This window comes from Motacilla alba, chromosome 1, assembly GCF_015832195.1.
Source record: "Motacilla alba alba isolate MOTALB_02 chromosome 1, Motacilla_alba_V1.0_pri, whole genome shotgun sequence".
Classification (NCBI taxonomy): Eukaryota; Metazoa; Chordata; class Aves; order Passeriformes; family Motacillidae; genus Motacilla; species Motacilla alba.
This window is the reverse complement of record NC_052016.1, coordinates 76,185,159-76,204,238: the sequence shown is the minus strand read 5'-3', so window position 1 is coordinate 76,204,238 and position 19,080 is coordinate 76,185,159. Positions and strand designations below refer to the sequence as shown.

General features: G+C 41.4%; 1 protein-coding gene across 1 annotated transcript; it reads left to right on the top strand.

The window, feature by feature from the left end:
- Positions 1-728: 728 nt before the first annotated feature.
- EDNRB (endothelin receptor type B) lies at positions 729-18,729 on the top strand. The gene is made up of 8 exons (XM_038146666.1): positions 729-1,010; positions 1,206-1,694; positions 11,168-11,280; positions 11,449-11,653; positions 11,977-12,126; positions 13,044-13,177; positions 13,744-13,852; positions 15,369-18,729. The coding sequence occupies exons 1-8, from the start codon at positions 735-737 to the stop codon at positions 15,498-15,500; spliced, it is 1,608 nt and encodes a 535-aa protein (XP_038002594.1). The 5' UTR covers positions 729-734; the 3' UTR covers positions 15,501-18,729.
- Positions 18,730-19,080: the final 351 nt, after the last annotated feature.

Here is a 19,080-nt window from a genome sequence, read left to right as displayed (position 1 = left end):
AATGATTTAAGAAAAAAGAACATCAGGGAGATGAAAACAGAGATGCTGACAAACAGTTTTAAATTCAACTCTCTTTAGTTAGACATGCAATTGTCTCCAGCCTGCAGAGGCTGTTCTTAGTGTCCACAAAATCCTGTACAAATCTCTTTCCTCCTTTCCTTACGCTTCACTGAAGGGTGCAACCACTGGAACGAGTTCGCTGAGATCAGACGCCTTGCTAAGGCTGCCCAAAGCAGCAACCAACCAGATAATCGAACTGCAACTTCAGGGCAGCCAAAATACTATTTCTGATGTAAGAAAGGTTTCGTGAAGGCCTTTAAAACGTGGCACTAAATTCGCAGACCTTGTGCAGGCAGCTTCTTCAGCGTGCTCGCCCTTCGGGCTGTGCACGGGGGTTCCTGCAGCGGGGAGAGCCCCGTGCCCAGCTCCTGGGAGTGAGCTTCGGACAGGACAGCGGGGAAGTGTCTTCCTCTTCCCAATTGTCCTCCAGCAATGTCCGTACCTCTTGTAACAACCCTCCTGAAAAACTGTTTCAAAGCCCTCCGAGTCAGCCTGCTACAAGACAAGGGGGAGGTCGCAGGGCATTTTGCCTGGTCGGTATCGAGGTCGGGAGCCTTAGGGCCGGGGGGGACTCCTGACAGCGGTGATGGCAGGCTCCGCGGGGCCGGCGGGCGGGGGGGCTGGGCCGGGCTGCGCTGGGGGCGGAGGACGCGGGTGGGGTCTGGCTGTGACTGATGGGCCAGATGCGGTTGAATGTTTTAGAAAAGGGGGGGCCCTGCACCACCGCCGCGACTTTGGCCACGGGGTCTGGTGAGCGGCTGTCGGATACCGGGCTCTGCCGCCCGTCCCTGCCGCCGTCCCGAGCGGAGCGCCCATCGCTGGCGAGCGGCGGCAGCCGGGCCCGGGCGGGGACACGCAGCCGGGGCGCGGAGCGCGGCGACAGCCAGCGGAGCGCGTTTGCCTTGCCGGGCCGGCGGGCGGGGAGGATCGGCTCGGCTCCTCTCGCCGAGGTGAGGGGGAGACGAGCGGGGCGACGCCGAGCCGGTCCGGCCGGAGGGGCTGCTGGCCGCGGCCGCCGCCGCGCAGCTTTCCGCCCCGGCGCTGCTCAGCCGGCTGAGCCGCCCGCAGCGCCAGCACCGCCCGCGGACAGGCAGCGCCCCGGCCCCGGCCCCGCCGCTGACGCCCTGTCCCCTCTCTCCGCGCAGGTCGGCGCTGACGGCGGCGGGGGCAATCTGTGCCGCACAGCCATGCCCGCCCTCCTCCTCCTCCTCCTGCTCTTCAGCTGCCGCGCCGCCGCCGCCGAGGACGACGGCTCCCTGCTCCGGCCGGGCCCGGGCCGGCAGAGCGCGGCCGCCGCGCCCCCGACGGCCGCGACCCCCGCGCTGCGCGGCGCCGAGCACAACGCGTCCCGCCCGGCCGCGATGCCCAAGGGCGCGGGGGCGGCCGGAGGGCGGCCGCGCTCCGCCTCGCCCCCCATGTGCACGGGGCAGACGGAGATCAAGGAGACTTTCAAGTACATCAACACGGTCGTGTCCTGCCTGGTCTTCGTCCTGGGCATCATCGGCAACTCCACGCTGCTGCGGATCATCTACAAGAACAAGTGCATGAGGAACGGCCCCAACATTCTCATCGCCAGCTTGGCCTTGGGCGACCTGCTCCACATCATCATCGACATCCCCATCAATGTCTACAAGGTGAGGAGGGGCCGGGGATGGATTCGGGAGCGGGCGCGGGGGTGCGGCGGTCACCGCTCGGTGCTCCTTGCCGGCCCCGCAGATGCCTGTCCCCGCCGCGGGGAGACGCGTCCCTTCCTGGCTGAGAGACACCCGCGGACTTCACCTCACGACACAACCCTGCCGGAGGGTGGTATTCTGATCAGATGAGGTCGCAGGTGGCACACTCTCTGTGCCTCAGTGCTATCCCTCTCAGCGTTCCAGGCTGGGAATGGGGCAGAATGGAGATGGCCAAGGTCTGAAAATCACCTGGAAACAGGTGTTGTCGCAGGGATAAAGGAAGTAAATGCAGTAGATAAAAGTTCAGTGGGCTGGTCGAGGAATGGAGGGGAGACACAGAAGACCCTCTCCTGTGGATACCACTTGGTCCCTTGGGCTCAGCTGTGGCAAGCTTGGTCATGATAGTTTACATGAGTCTGTACAGTCCCTTTTGGCACGGGGGCTTTTCTAGGAGGAACCAAGATCGTTCAGCTAAGCGGTTTTGTACATCTCTTGGGGGGCACGATGCTTTCCTGAGCTGTGAACCCTTTCGCCCTTTGCCATGTTGCAGCATGGGCAGCCAAGAGGGAATGAGCCACACCTGCTCCTCTTGCACCTTCGTAGTCTGTGCTTTGACTTGATAAGATTTGCCATGGTACAACTCCTGTCTTCTCTACCCAGCTTGTGCAATCCATTTGTCCTAAGGAATTCACTGGGCAGTTGAATCCACTCTAGTTGTAATCTAGCACTCTTTGAAGGTATACTGGAAATAATAGAGCTCCTTCTGCTTTGCAAGTTTAGTCTGGATCCCTGAGCACCCATCAGTGACTTCATATAGTGAACAGAAGAGCCTTCATCTATCACCTTCTCTTCACTTTGTATGCATAATTGTACACTAGAGGTTGTTACTTGTACCTTTAGAAAGGCATGTTGAGGGGACGGATTTTGAATCCATAATAGTTATCCCAGAAGCTGCTGAGATAAGAGAATCTTCTCTCCTTATCCTTTCAAAGTATTTAAGTATTACAAAGCAGGGAATGTCATCGTTGTGTTAAATTAATGATCCAGTTAATTTGGATTACATGTTAGTTCTCAGATTTGAAGTTTCAGTGATTTTTATGCTATACACTCTCTTAATTCTTTTGAGAGGAGTATGCTCTTTTGAATGAGGGTGGAATTTAGGAAATAATATCACTGCTTTAAAAATGTGTTTTTGTAAAAAAATATACTGAACAAAAATATTCTTTTCGTCTGTTCTCAGAAAGATCAAAAATATTAAATCAATAACAGCTGTTCAGTATGAGACTTTGCAATGTCAGTGATAATTTGAAAATTATTGTTAACATGCAGTAATACACCTCAGTTCTTATCTTGATTGAATGTCACCAAGTGTATCATCATGAGTAGGCTGGAGCAGGAGGAGTAAAGGCTCAGACTGCTAATCAGTAAATATTACACCAGCGGCAAGTCTGGGATTTTTATTTTGCTATTGATAATGCTAGGAGCTGTGTAATACCTCTCAGGTGCTAAATTCTCCCTCACTGCTACTCATCTTACTGAAGAGCCCATAGTCACTTTATATTATCCCTTATAATAATGAGTGAAATATTTGCTATTTTAAGACAGAATTTTGGAATAAATGCAAGTTAAAAAAAACAAGGAAAAAACACCTATTAGATACTATGTTTATTTAATCAAAATTTTGAGGGCAGTTTGAGTTGTTAACTTTTTATCAACTCTACATCCCATTTCATTCTAGAGCAACATGGAGAATGCATACAGTAATGCAATAAAAAACTGGCTTTGATCACTCAGCAGTACGAGAAGCAAAGGCTCCCTCAGTAAATCAAGTATACTTAGCAATTATAACTTGCAGTTTGAAACAATTTAAGACTGCATGAAACGGATCCAGATTCAGAATTGGCTGCCACATTGTCAGTAAGGCAGCTGCACGAAACAGTGTGAGAGAATTTCTCATGTTAATAAAATACCAGCAGTTCTTTCCTCAACACTTGCCCTAGAAACTGTAAAAGTGGCTGTGAATGCTTTCCAGACAGACCTGTAGGAGACATTTCAAAAGTTGCACTAGAAGAAGTTTTTATTAGCTATTAAAAGGGATAACTGCAAAAGATGTCCCCTGTGACTATTTAGTGAACACAAAAGTAGCTGAAAAAGTGCACAAATGAAAATTGATGTCTCCTAAACTAAGGGTATCTAAAGAAAAACAGGTGTTACCTGGATAGGGAGGCAAATGCACTCCAAAGCATAGGATGCTAATTAGCCCGTTGCATTCCTAAATTTGAATATAATGCAATATGTTCAGTGGAAAATGGAAAATAACAGAATCTGTCACACAGTCAGGAAACTGGCTATGAAATGAGGGCTTGAAGGACATTCAGTTCCAGCATGTAGAATCTGGCAGATCTTTTTTTGGCATTCTGGGTCCTGGTAAATGGTCTGGCTTTGCCTGGATCTTGAGCTGCAGAACGGGAAGCAGAGGAAAGTCTGAGACAGTCATTCTGCAGTGTGTAATGTTTTGGCAGTGTAGAAAATTTGCGAAATTGCTACTAATTGGATGTGCAGGTGGTCCTATGTGGTTCCACTAAACACAGTAAGTCCTTGTTAATTTGAGGCTGCAAACAGCAATTAAGGAGCAGAGGGATAGAGCAGGTGATCAGTGAGCTTTTATGTTCTTCTCTGCACTTAAAATTTGGCAGATAAGACAGTGGCAGCTTGTGCACCTAACAATACAGGTCTGCAGTTCTGGACAGTTTATGCTGAATTTCCCAAGTAGATAAAGATGTTAAGTCCCATGTCTAAGACAGCAAAATATCAGGACTGGAAATTCCAAACTTACACTAGCTTTGCCTCTCATAGGCTTAAAAACCGTAATAAAATCACATACTAATATGCTTTCTCTTGTGATGCACAAACAACATCTCTCTCTCTTATTTTGTAATATTTATTCCTGTATATTAAATCAAATTTATTGTCATATCCCAGCAGAGTTTTAACAAGGGGAGCTCTGCACATTATTGTGGGGTGTTCTGAACTCTTGACTACCAACAAATGTCTGAGGAAGAGTGTCTACCTGGCAATACTGTCATAGGTTCCTTTTTCTCAGAGCTCAATGGAAAAGTGGAGAAAAAATTTCAAGGGAAGGAAAAAAATCTGGTCTTCATCCAAGCCACTAATCAAGGGCTAGAGTCAGCTTTGTAGGCACTGATTTATTTTCATTAACTTTATTTAGGGATTACATAAAAATTATGGTTAACATATTATGGCATTATCAAGCACTGGAAATACAAGAAAGACCAGATTAGGGACTCTACCATGCAGACATAAATTGGCTCTTTTTTTAATCCAGCTGTTCTCTGAAAAAGGCTCTGAAGAAGATTTCCATGGAAATTTATTTGTGATGAACTTACTAACTCTTGTAGTGCAAGTTACCTGTAGGCCATGCATTATGATAAAGCCAACCTTTTTCTAACTTTCTAATCAAGGTGCTTCTCTTTAGAAAAGATTCTCACTCTTCCATATTAGAACTCTTGGTTGCTAGTTCTTCTGATGTTAAAGATAGTTCTTCTAATGTTAAAGGCTGTTTTATTGGAAGAAGTGCATTATTTCCTTTCTTTCAGGGTCTGAACCACTTACTTGAGGTCTTGCAAAGTTCATATCAGAATTTCTTACACAAAGTTTATTGATTTCTAACCATATTAAGCTAGAAGTCTCTTTTGCTTAAGACCCCTTTATGGTGAACGAGTGCAGGTTATAGACACAAGAAAGATCTGATTTGTCCAGTGGAGGGACCTGTCTGGACTCTGCAGGCAGTGGCAGGGAGGGGTAACTTTGTTCTGGATTTAGATGGGAACAGTCCATTCTGAAGTCAAGTATATGGAGCAGTGGAAATGTCTGAGTGCTGTTAGAAGTACCCATATGTAGTTTTCATGGTGGATCTCCAAACTAAAGTAAGTTAGATGATGCTAGTATAGATTTGTAAATTGAAAGTAGTTTTTTTCATTATGTATGCATTTGTTGTGTGTACATTCACATGTATAAAATATGCATGTGATAAATTTCAAAGCAAGGTTTGACCTGTTTTGGCTTCTTCTTCTACCCAGTATTTATGCATCCCAATCTGACAGCAGCATGGCTTTCTAAGTGTTTAATTTTTGATGCAGTCTTTCCGCTGGAGTTGTGAAATTGCAGAAATTTTTTACTTCAACAGCACATTACAGGGTTTCTGTCATTTTCAAGTTGACTCTATAAAATTAATTTATCTAAAGTTTTTTATTAAGTTTCTAGGAGGAGTTATAATAAAGATACAAGTAAATTAAATAATTGCATGGCTCATATTAAGATTTTACATAGCTTATTGGATAGGTCAGTAAAGCATTCCAAGCTATGCTTGAAAGCAGGAAATATATTTTCTTGTCTGTAGGGGAGATCCTCAGCCTGACATAATTATCACTAAATAGTAATAAGTTTGTAATGTTGTCTGACTTATCCCTGACCATAACCTTAATTTCCTGGGCAAACTTTCCGTTTCAAAAAGTGCTTTTTCCTGTAAAATACCTGTATGACCTCCCTGTTAAAAAAAAAAAAAAGAAAAAAAAGGGTGAAAATCTACCAGTCATTTCAGAGATACATTGAAAAACTGTTGCATGTGAATTAGGTTTAGAGCTGCATGTCTGGTTTCTCTTGTACCTGCTGTTTATAATGATGAAAATCAAGTCCAGTGTCCTGCAAACGAGACTTGCTGTGAACTCACGGCTTGGCGGAAGCGCGAATTCCTGCTCTGCGTTTCCTATATGCATTCACTGCTCGGGACTGGAACACTGGCAGGAATATTTGCATGTTTTGCTGCTTGTTCCTGCCCCATTGCAGCCCGTGAGCAGTGGTGGGTTGGAGCCAGGTATCAGCCTCCTGGCTTGGGACCACAGCAGCTGTGCCCTAGAGCAGCACATTGGCTCGTTCCAGTGGCATATTGAGAACATCTCTCAGTTCTTGCACAACTGAGAAAGCAGAGTGGGAATTGTGATTCACAGGTGTGTCTGTGAGTCACAGCATCTCTTGGGGCTTCTTTCATAGCTCTGCAGCTTGCACATCAGTTTAGGGTCAGATCTGTCTGGTCTGAGAAAGCATTGGCTAGGTGTGCATCAGATGTATTGGTTCTTTTAAGTAAGATTTCACTTCATTCATTGCAATGTTTTCCCTTTCCTTTTGATCTATTTCATCTTAAACACATCTCTGCTGCTCAGCAATTAAAACTTTGCCTGTGTAAAATAAGTGACTGTAAAACATTGGAAAGGCCACTCGGAATACAGCCAGTGGTAGAGTACTCTTGGCATCTTACTTATGAAAACACAACATTATTTTTCTCTTTGCTGCCACTTGGCAGTATCTCCTCTCATGGCTCCAAGTCATTTGTCATTTGTAAAATGACAATCTTTTTACAGCTACCCTACTGTGATGCATAAGAGAATAATTTTACTCATACAAAATTGCAATAGGCCACATCTGTATTTACTAAGAATTAGTCATGGTCCATAAAGGAGATGTTCCCAAATACTTTACGTTGATCTTCACTGTATTCCAAGGCCGTATTTGAGGGGGATAGCAATACAGAGAACAAACAGAAACATCAAGGAAACATCAAAACTTTTTTTTTTCCTTTTACTTTCTTTATGTTTTCAAGCTTTTGGTGTAAAACTTGTGTCATTAACCACTTGCAATACCAGGATAGAGAAACTTGTGACTCATGCATTAAAATGCTCAAATTTCACAATACATCAGCTGCAAGACATAAAGCACATGCTTTTGCAATCCAGTGCAGACAGCTGCATGTCCATTCTGCCCTGATATAAGCTGGCTGAATGAAAGTAATGTTTTTATGTTATGATAAACCGAAGCTAATGCAGCCTTTCTCTCAGTAGACTGCATTCAGTCGTGTGCCACACCTCTATAATCCCAGCCCTGGAGCTGGCTCAAATTCAGTCAGTTTGGAGCACAGGTGTGACTGTCTGCACCTGAGTGATAAGTATTAGTTCAGCAAAATCTACAACATGTGACTGAACAGCTGTGATTTTAGGGAAGAGAGGGAATGTCTACACACCAGCTAGATGTAAATAAAAGTTTTCAACAAGTCCTGCCAATAGAGATTTGACCAAATTTCTGCATTTCAGTTACAAAGAAAAGAATATTTTACTTCAAAGTGCTTTTTTAATGAGTTGTCTCTAGTCTAGTATACGCTCATGTACAATGTACAGTAGGTACCATAAATAAGTATACAATGTACTTGCTACCCAGTCCTTGATTTCTGTAGCAAATAAATGTGAAAGGCTGGAGGTTCACTGCCTAAATGACGTAAATCAGTCCAGGTGTCATTAAATTCTGTAGGGTGCAAATTTAGAACATATGTAATTATTCACATTACAGTTTTAATAGTAGATTGTTACTGTCACCCTCTCTTACAGAAATTCAGAAGTCGTCTCAGGGAGAGGCTTTACCGAAAATACTTTAATTACAGACTGTGTTATTTTCCCACATCACATAAGAAAAAGATAATGTATGGTTATTACAACCTCATCCCTACTTCCTCTGCTTCATTACTTTCCATAAAATTCTCGAGAAACTTCAATCATTAGAATTTATTTCTCTGCTTCATTTCTGCAGAGGCATTGCATTTATTGTCTTACTTAAGTAGATCATTGAAGAAATAGAAAGCTGGGCCATGTTGCAGTTTGCCTACTGCTGTTCTTTTGAAGATTCCATTACAGCACATAGCTAAAGCAGTATTTGGAGGTATTCTGGTATCGGAAAATACTGGTGGACACTTCATAGAGGTTCCCAAAAGCCCACGGCCATAAAATGTTCTTAACTTCTTTTGTGTTCAAGTAAATTATATTTAAATTACATCAGGACTCTTCAAAAAACTCTCATGGACCTCGTAAGTGTTTACCATCAGATGGACATGCATGTTTGCATAAGGACTTTGCTGAACCAAACTAATGTGAGCAGGCAACTCTGTGTCTGCCTTCAATTACAGAATCATGGAATAGTTAAGGTTGGCAAAGATCTCTTAAGATCATCAATTCTAGCCATCAACCTTGCCACCACTGTGTTCATCCCTAAACTATGTCCCGAGCAGCCTGTTCCAATGCCTGACAGCCCTTTCAATGAAATTTTACCTAATACCCAATCTAAACCTTCCCTGGTGCAACTTGAGGCCATTTCCTCTTGTCCTGTGGTTTCTTACTTGGAGAAGAGGCCAATCCCCACCTTATTAAAGCCTCCTTTCAGGCAGTGGTAGAGAACAACAAGGTCCCTTCTTCTCCAGACTAAATAATCCGAGCTCCCTCAGCTGCTCCTCATGCAACTTATTCTCCAGACCCTTCACCAGCTTTGTTGCTCTTCTCTGAACAGACTCTAGCACCTCAATGGCTTTCTTGTAGTGAGGAGCCCAGAACTGGACACAGCACTTGAGGCGTGGCCTCATCAGTGCCAAATACCAGGATAACCACTGTCCTGGTCCTTCTGATCCAGGCCAGGATGCCATTGGCCTTCTTGGCCACCTGAGCACACTGATGGCTCATGTTCAGCCAGGTGTTACTAGTGCTCCCAGGTCCTTTTCTGACAGATCTTTCCAGCCACTTCCTCCCCACTCTTCCTGCCTGTAGCACTGCATGGGGCTGTTGTGACCCAAGTCTTGTTGAACCTCATATGCTTGGCCTTGGCCCATCAATCCAGCCTGTCCAGAACCCTCCTTAGAGACTTCGTAGCCTCTCTGGTTCCCAGAAACGTCCACGCAGTATGATGAGCTATTCTTCCGTCCTTACAACCCTCTTAAATGAGTTGTTTGAAGAGACCCTTGTTTGAAGCCAAGGGAAAGATTTTCCAGCCTCTTTTGGGTAGTACTCATTCTTCCTTCTCCTTTTCCATTTTCTAGCCCTGTGTCTGCAACAGATTCCAAAGACCTCATTTGAAGAAAGTTATGAAAAACAGAGATGGGCTTAGACAATCTAACTAATTACAGAAACTCCAAAAGTTTACTCTTCTATATAACAATTGCGTCTATTTCTTGGCACTACCCTTGTTGTGGAGAATGTTGTTTTAATGAAAACTGGAAGATTTGGCTCTGGTGTATTTGATCATCAAAGAAGCTCACAGCAGAGTTCAAAGGCTAAATGTTCCTAAACTGAGGCTGCAGATGTTTGTCTGTTCATAGAATCAGCTGTGAGTAAGGTGCTTTCTGTGTCCAGTAAATCTTTCCCCCTAAATCAGATAAAATGTGCAGCTGGGAATGTGACAATATTTCCATTAAAGTGTATGATTCAAAGTGTAAGTGAGCCATCCTGAAATGCATTGTGCTGTTTTCTCTGTTTCTTAGTACTTAGAGGTATGATGAATGTGCAGATAGTCCTTTTGGTATTATTATACAGAATGTTGGTGAACTGGTCAATAAAGACCATTAGTGAGGGATTCATCTGATGTTTTTACCTGCTGCAAAACATTTAGATCAAACTATCTGTCTATGCTGCTTGAGTGTCCTTTCATTTGTCATCAGGTGGTCGGCTGAAAACTGGGGGAGGTACATTTCTCTGCAGTGTTGCCTGACTTCTCAGCTGATGGAGCCTAGACACTAAGCTTCAAATAAACCCCAGATATACTCTTATGGCTTTGTCCCTGTTCTTGATCAGCCTCAACTTTCTGTATTTCTGATCAATAAATGTGTTATTTGGAACATGTAAGAAAAACAGTGAACACTCAAGGCAGATGAAGACAATTCAAAGATGAGGAAGATCGTCACCTACTCTGGAATTTTTTCCCATAAACACTGGGATGATGAAGTTAGAAGCAAAAGGAGTGGAGTTTGCAGGGCTTAAAGAGGCAGGACTAAGACTTAAGTGATACCCTTGTCCCACCAGGGAGTGACTGCACTGCTATTATCTAGTTTTTAGGACACACACCTCAGGGGCTCCCTTGTGAAAAGGTTCTTCTTAACTAAGTTTTGCACAGAATCATAAAACTTGAACGTTAACTTGAACATTAGAGGTTGTCTTTTTCCAACCTCCATAGCATGTCATGGGCAGGGACACCTTTCAATGGACCAGGTTGCTCAGTGTTGCCGGGTTGCCCTGTCCAACCTGGCCTGGAACACTTCCAGAGGTCAGGCATTCACGATATCTCAGTTTAAAGCCAATCCCCCTTTGTTCTATGACTAAACACTCTTGTAAAAAGTCCCACTCCAGCCTTCTTCTAAGCCCCCTTTAGGTACTGAAAAGTTGCTACAAGGTCTCCCCGGCACCTTCTCTTCTCCAGTCAGAACAAACCCCATTCAGCCTGTCTTCATAGGACAAGACCTGGTGAAAAAGGAAAACATTCAAGACAGAACTCCATGTTTCAGCCCTGGAAATGACTTTTTTAAAAAAATAATTGTTGTTTTCTTTTCACAGCTACTTGCAGAGGACTGGCCCTTCGGTGTCGAAATGTGCAAATTAGTGCCCTTCATTCAAAAGGCATCAGTGGGCATCACAGTGCTGAGTTTGTGTGCCCTCAGTATAGACAGGTGAGACCCATTTGGCATTGAAGTCTCTAATTTGTTCCCTATACGGGCGTTGGCTCAAATTCACCTTTTCCACTCAGCTGATACGATGCAAATAAAATTAATTTAAGCCTGTTAAACCGAGTGAGTTTTCTCATATTTTGGATTTGTAAATGCGCGCTGTTGCTTCAGGTACCGAGCAGTTGCTTCTTGGAGTCGCATTAAAGGAATTGGAGTGCCGAAGTGGACTGCTGTGGAAATTGTCCTCATCTGGGTCATATCAGTGATACTGGCTGTTCCAGAAGCTATTGCATTTGACATGATTACAATGGAGTACAGAGGAAGGTATCTTAGAATCTGCTTGCTTCACCCCACACAGAAAACATCCTTTATGATGGTAAGTCACTAATATTCATAAAATTTCTGGGAGGGCTCCTTGGATCTTCACAGTGCTGTGTGGATTGTAATGTGCATAGGTGTATGTGACATGAATGTAATATTCAAATGAAATACATTTCTGAAGCATACTGGTTCAAAGAGCATTCAGAAATCTTTGACTTTTTGTGGGCTTTGAACATACTGCTGTCTTGTCCTGGTTTCTCACCTGTAATGTACACCTTACAGAAATGCTTTTCAAGACAGGCGACCAATTAGTTACAGCACACTTAGCAAAATTCTTGGCATTTAATTCCTAACCATGTTTTTGCTTTTTCTTTACAGTTTTACAAGCAAGCTAAAGACTGGTGGTTGTTCAGCTTTTACTTCTGTTTGCCACTGGCTATCACAGCATTTTTCTATACTCTCATGACTTGTGAGATGTTACGAAAGAAAAGTGGGATGCAGATTGCTTTAAATGACCACTTAAAACAGGTAAAAATATATCCCTGGCCACTCTGTAACTCTAGATGGGCTAACTAATAACTTTATTGATTTTCCTGTCACATCATTCTGTTCTTCTATGACTTAGCAGCATTAGAAGCAAAGCGAACTTTCCCAGCAGTGGTGCTGCTGAACTCATGTACATATGTCTATATCAGAGCCCTCAGGAACCTAAGATTTTAACTAAAAATCAAAAAAATGTTTCATTCTTGTTGGTTTCAGTATTTCAGTTTTTATAGGTTTTTTTTCTTCTTTGCTATAATGAGAGTTGGCTATTTTGTAATGCAAACTGAAGTCATGCTCTAGTTTAGAAGGTGGTGCTATAAACTGTTAATTATTTTGAAGAAAGTTCTTGCTGAACTCTAGTGAGGTTAGCAGTATATGTTAGCAGAACCTATTCCAGCAGACCCAGTGCCCCAGACACAAACATCAGACATCACTAGAATTAAACTATGATTGTTCTATAATGTGTATTTGTGCTCCTTTCCTCTTACCTGGTTAGAGCTGTAATTGGACTCTCTTGGGGCATTTAAAATAAGATATGAGATCAAAGCATAAGGAAATGCAATAGAAAACAAGCTGGTATTTGAAAGTGATCTGGGAGACAAATATGTTCTTAATTTTAATTTAAATTATTGCTTAAACTAGTGTTTTTATGACCTCTGTTTTTCATATTATTACTCATACTTCTTGAAATAAGAGATATATCGAATCAGTGTGAGACATCTAGAACAATAGAAAAGATCAAGCGCATATTCCAAGAAAATTAGCTATCTGATGTTTTCCTAACTCCTATTGTCATAGGCTTTTTTTTCTTGTTTGTTAAACTTTTGGATATTAGAAGACAACACCAATCCAGAGGGAGAGAGAGGAACTGTAACACTGTTTTGTCCAATTTTCTTTCTCAGAGACGTGAGGTGGCCAAAACTGTGTTCTGTCTAGTACTTGTTTTTGCCTTGTGTTGGCTCCCACTTCACTTAAGCAGAATCTTGAAACTCACTATTTATGACCAGAAGGACCCCAACAGATGTGAACTTCTAAGGTGAGAATGCTAAAATAAAATGACTGTATATTGTGGGCATTCTCCATAAGCATGTTTAGATTTCCAATTGAACTATCTTACTCTGTATGTCAGTTATCCCTGCTTCTTCATCTGGGACCCTCTGCTTTCACTCCAATAGCAGAGAAAAAAAATTATGAGGAATTAATTCCCTTACTTTCCCCCATCTTTTTCCTGATACTTTTTGGGACTGTTCTTCTGTCATGTGGTGCTATGAGAATAGAAAGGGGATTTCTGTCCCTGTTTTCCCTTTCAACAGAGCAGCTAGGATTCAATTTGTGCAAAAAGACCTTGTGAACATCTTCCAAAAGTTGAGATGGTTGGATCTCCTAAAACTACTTTCATGAGAATGGTCTTCAGACCATTCAGACTTTATTGTTGGGTATAACTGTTACCTGCATGAGTTAATCCTGTTGGTTTAAGCCCCATTACTATTACATTTAATAGCTCGTCTTGACGGTGGAACCAAGTCCAATTTCCGTAGTTGTAAACCTCTACTAAGCCTTTTCAAAGCAAATGAGAAGTGTCTCACTTTAATTTCCACACAGCTTTTTTCTTGTGATGGACTATATCGGTATTAACATGGCTTCACTGAACTCCTGCATCAATCCAATAGCTCTGTATTTGGTGAGCAAAAGATTCCAAAACTGCTTTAAGGTAAGTGGCTGCTGGGAGTTGCTCCTCTGGCTGAAAGATGATGTCAGTAGTAAAATTCATTCCTTAACATGCACAAAGCGCTTTAAACAGTCACTAAACTTTACTTTCAATTTTAATGGGGTTATGGTAAATGTTCTCTCCATCTCCTGCTGAAGCTCTGTAGGAAGAAACTGAGGTTTGATAGGAACAAAAAGAGAAAGCAAAAGAGCAGAGAGTACAATGTACAAACCTTCTGGGGGCCATGCTAATCAGTGCTACATCACTTCCTGACTGAAGCTGGCACCCAGCTACTTCCAGAGCACTGACGAAGCAGACTCAGTCTGTGCTGCAGAGATTCACGTAGCCATATCCTCTGCATCCTGACAGGGAGGGTGCTGACCCTGGGCTCCCTCATCCTGACTGAGCACTTCAATCAGTCATGTGAGGCAGAGGGTGCAAGTCTGTACTTGTCCCTTGCCAGTGCCAACATTTTATGAGACAGACCTGTTTGTAGTCCTGGCTTGGTCTGAGAAATAGAGCTGGACACTAATTCTCCACACAGGATTTCAGGTTCTGGATTGCATGTGCATAGCAGCCCATATCTGGATGCACTGATAGCAGCCCATCAGTTCTTCAGCCTTTGTGTCTGCTTGGAAAATATGAAGAGTTGGGCTTTTTTCTGTGAACCCTTACTATCTTTACACTTTGTAGTGGAGTCCTTACATTGCCTATGGCAAATTGTTAGATTTTTCTTTTCTTCCCAAGCATTTAACCACTGGCCACAGCTAGGGTTATTGCCTGGCTGTTTAAATTCCTTACTAGCAAGATGGGAACATCTTTCAGTCAGCTCTACGTCTAGTAGTGTTACTATATTTCCTACATAATTGTGACAGCACAGGTTGCAGAGGTTTTTATGCTGCTGGCTCCCTGAAAGAGTCACTGGAGCTGAAAGCACATAAGAGATCTCCAGCATCCTGAGCATGGAAGTAAGTGGGTGTGAGGAAGGCACTTCCAGCACCCAAAGGCCAGACAGAACCATGAAAAAAGGTCTGCAGTACATCTAGTAAATGTATGAATTGTATGTAGGTTTTCACCCATCTTCTAACTTCTCTTTTTTCCATCTCGGAACAATGAGCTAAATAGCAGCATCTTGCTTAGAAAGAGTAGATAAGAATACTTTTTTTTTTTCCCCCAAGAAAGATTATCAGAGGAAGGACAACAAGGAGTCATAATTTTATTTTCAGATGCATTTAGAATTGCAGACCAGATTTGAAGGTGTATGTGTGTGTGTGGCTGTTACTGTATATAACTACTCAGTATGACTCATCCTGTACTCCAGCAGTAAGGTTGCTAATGAAGCCATTTGAGCAGCTCAGAGTTGAACCCCATTTCTGTGCTTTGTGCTCTAATCCCAGAGCAGCAGCTTGCACATTTGCATTTCCTACTCTACCCCTGAGAAAGAGCAGCTTTTCAGTGCGTTTTGCCACGTGTGCAAAAACAGAGTGATGTAAAACGTTTATTTCTTTTATTTTAACAGTCATGCTTGTGTTGCTGGTGCCAATCCAAAGATCTGTTGTCCCTGGAGGAAAGGCAGTCTTGTTTAAAGTTCAAAGCTAATGATCACGGATATGATAATTTCCGCTCCAGTAACAAGTACAGCTCTTCATAAAACAAGCATGAAAGGTATATTCCCTTACATTGATGCTGATGCCTTTTTAAGTAAAAGTGGCAATTACTTTTAACAAGATGGCAACATCCAGAAAAATCTAGTTTTGAATTTGCACAAAAAAAAGAACATTAAAAACAATTGCCCTAAAACTGTGTCACATTGAAAATTGTGGACGTTTATGAAATCATCATTTATGGAACATGAAGAGAAGAATAGAAAGAACAAGTCATTGTTAGCACTTGAATACTTCTGAATCAGCACTTCCAAATGATCCCCACTTCCTGTACATTAAGTTTGTATTCTCTGTAACACTTGTAGGAACTGAAGTCACAGTAATTATTAAGCAGCATAATATCAAGTTAATTGGATCAAAGCCATTATTATATATAACTCAATGTATTATCTTTTATAAAGTGAATTAACCAACATCACTATTGTGAATTTTTTTAAAATAAAACATGAAATACTTTGTAATGGAAGTCTAAATGTTAAAAAGTAGAATTTTTATCAGGTATATTATAGAGGTAGCTACTGAAAATATTAAAGGATGCAGTAAAGCCAAAAGTGCATTTCACTTTGATGATTGTTTTTACCTATTATTGTCAGAAGGAACCTCCCAAGGGCTCTATAAATTCCTTTCTGTAGCCACTGTGTGTCTTGGTGCATTTGCCATTACTTTGGGTATGAGTATTTGTATCTACTGATAGCAATGGAGAGAAAAACACACCAGAAGCAAAAAATTAACACTAGTAGAAACATACAGACCACAGCTATTATTTCAGCTATTTTTAGTTGAAAACAAATGGATGGTATCCTGTGTAAAAAGTGGGCATTCCAGAGCCTGATGGTTCTTTGCAGGAGATACTTTTGTGACAATTTAAAACTGTTTTTGCAATCCAAATACTGTCTTGGGGCAAAATTTTTTAGAAGTAGTGGGTGGAAAAAAAAATGTAACCAAGGTAAAAAGAGAGAATTTGAACTTCTGTCTTCATTTGGATTTAAATCTTCCTAAAGAAAATAATTCATGAACTGTATTCTAGAGAAGAGTACTATGTAGCATACTTATCTTCATACTGTTTTAAAATATATTCTACTTCTGTAGTTCCATATTTATGGGCCTAAGAAGATGGGTGATTAGTTTCTGCTTCTGTAAATAGTAGTGAAATGTAATTAATTGTAAAGTATTAAGATATGGGCAGGACCCTGCAAGAGCAGAAAAAGATACAGATGCCTGTAGTAAACATGATGTGTGTTGCCAGGAGCAATGCATGTTTCGTATGTACATGACAGGTCATTCTTTGACTTTGCATTTCCTATTAATTTGTTACAGATGTCCCCAAAGACTTTTTAACATATTTCGTGCACTAAGGCATGAGTTTATCAAGAAAAATTGTCATATAACATGCTTTTATAAAAGACATGTTTTCAATAGGCTTGGTATTTTATTATAATAAAATTATTTATCAAAACTCAGGAATTTTTTTCTTTTAAATTTCAAGATCTTACATGTAAGGATTTTTATCTTTTTTTCCAGTCTTGATTAACTTCATATTTTTTACTAAAGTGCCTTAAAGGTGCTCAGGATGAAAACAGCTTCCATTAAAATGTTCAGCTGATGTTACCTTATATGAGTTTCTGACTTTAGGTAGCTACAGCTACCTTGCAGACAGCTAAAAACGGGGTGGTGAGCCCCATTCCTGGTGTTGCCCCCAGCAAAAGCTGGTAAGTGAATGCTTGTGTAATCAAGCTGAGGAGGACTTCTGCACATGCATTTGGGCATGGGCACGTGTGTGTTTGTGTGTGAGAGTGTGTGCAAGCATGTGTGGTGTGTACCACGAGGTTGCTGTTTCCATCTTGCTGCAGCACATCCACTCAGCTGCTATAATGCTGAACTTTTATACATATAAATCTATTTCAGGTTTCCTTCTTTACATTTTTACCTTGATTTTCATGGTAACTTTCTCACAGTAAGCCATGAATATCACTTCACGTCACCCTACCTGCATCTATTTCTGTGAAATGCGTTTCATCTGTTACGGATGGATAATAAGTGAAATCTTGGATTTGATACTGATCAGTGTTATTTTCATCAAGTTATATCATTACAATATTGTACATGCATATTATTGTTATTTTTATTTAAAATATAGCTGTTGTATTGGCAACTGTGTAACATACTTTTCATTTTTCCTGGACTAATTCTTTGTTAAGTCCTGCTAAGTCAGATATTTAGGTTTTGCAAATAAAGACCATATATACTGCCCCCTTTTTGGGTTCATATATAAATATTCGTACACTCTTTGTCATTTTTTCAGTATTATTCAAAGCAGTATTTTTATTGAAACTTTCATTTCCTGTAATAAAAAAAAAATCAAAACTTCTGTCCTTATACAGTTCTAAGATGAAATCTCTTAATACTCCACACAGGTGTTTCCTGAAATCCTAAGTACAGGTTTGTTCACTCATTCACTGAAATCAGTAAACATTTAACCATTCAATTAATTTTGAGTAGAACTAGGGCCCAACATAGCTCTTTGAAAAACCTATCTGACATTTGCTACTTGGAACAAAAACAGGGAAAAAGCTAAATACTTTTTTTTAATGAATTCATTAGAAAACAGAGAAAAATAGGGTGAAATCAGCTTTAGGGGGTAAGACATCCAGTCCAATGCTCTCTAATCCTCGGGAGGGGTTACAGGTAGCAGAGCACAGAGACACAGGTGTTTTTATAGGAGTTCGATGTGCTTGCCCAGAGTGGTGTCACAGAGTAAGAGTCATCTGTCCCACTGGTCTGAAAAGATCACACAGAATGGCTCAAGGTAGAAAAAACGACTTGTAAGAAACTACATCACAACTCTGTGTTTTGGCCTTCAGATAGCAGTTAGATTTTAGTTCTGAATCTGCTCTGAATTCTGCCTAAACGGAACTGAAACACTGGTACTACACCTCAGAGAATCAAATGCAAAAGTTGATGGTTGTGGAGCATCTGCTGTGAGCTGTGACATTTCAGTGTCCCAAACAGCTCTTAGTCAAGACACAGCTGGCTTAGCAAGAGAATGTTGTATGTACTGAAATAATGTTTAAGAGGTTTTTAAAAATTGTTCTGTATAGCTGTGTAAAATAATTCTATATTTCATTTTCTGTGATCACTTAAAATAGCAACTTCTGTAGATCAAGCAGTGTAAACATTCTAAATTACCAATAAAATATTTGTAATTTTGATTCTTTACAAAAAGGCGTCTGACTTCTTTTCTCCAAGGGGGTCCCATTTAATTTAAGTTAAACAGTTACAGTGATGTAAAAAGTAAGCAATCCTAATCTAAACATCAAAGCTTTTGGGTGCTATGGTTTTATATGGCTGTTTGAAAATTGGAGAGAGTTTAGACTTGCATATGCGTTGCAAAATTGTCTGATGTTTATTGGAACAATCATGCCTATCTTTGCTCTGCTTGTTTTTGTTCAGAATGTCAGTTGCACTCTGTTCTCTACACACCCTTATATAGTCACAAATTCTCTTGTGTTTGAGACATCACAAATAAAAGGCAAGAAGCTTTTCGTTTGTTAATTTAGAAGTTTATGC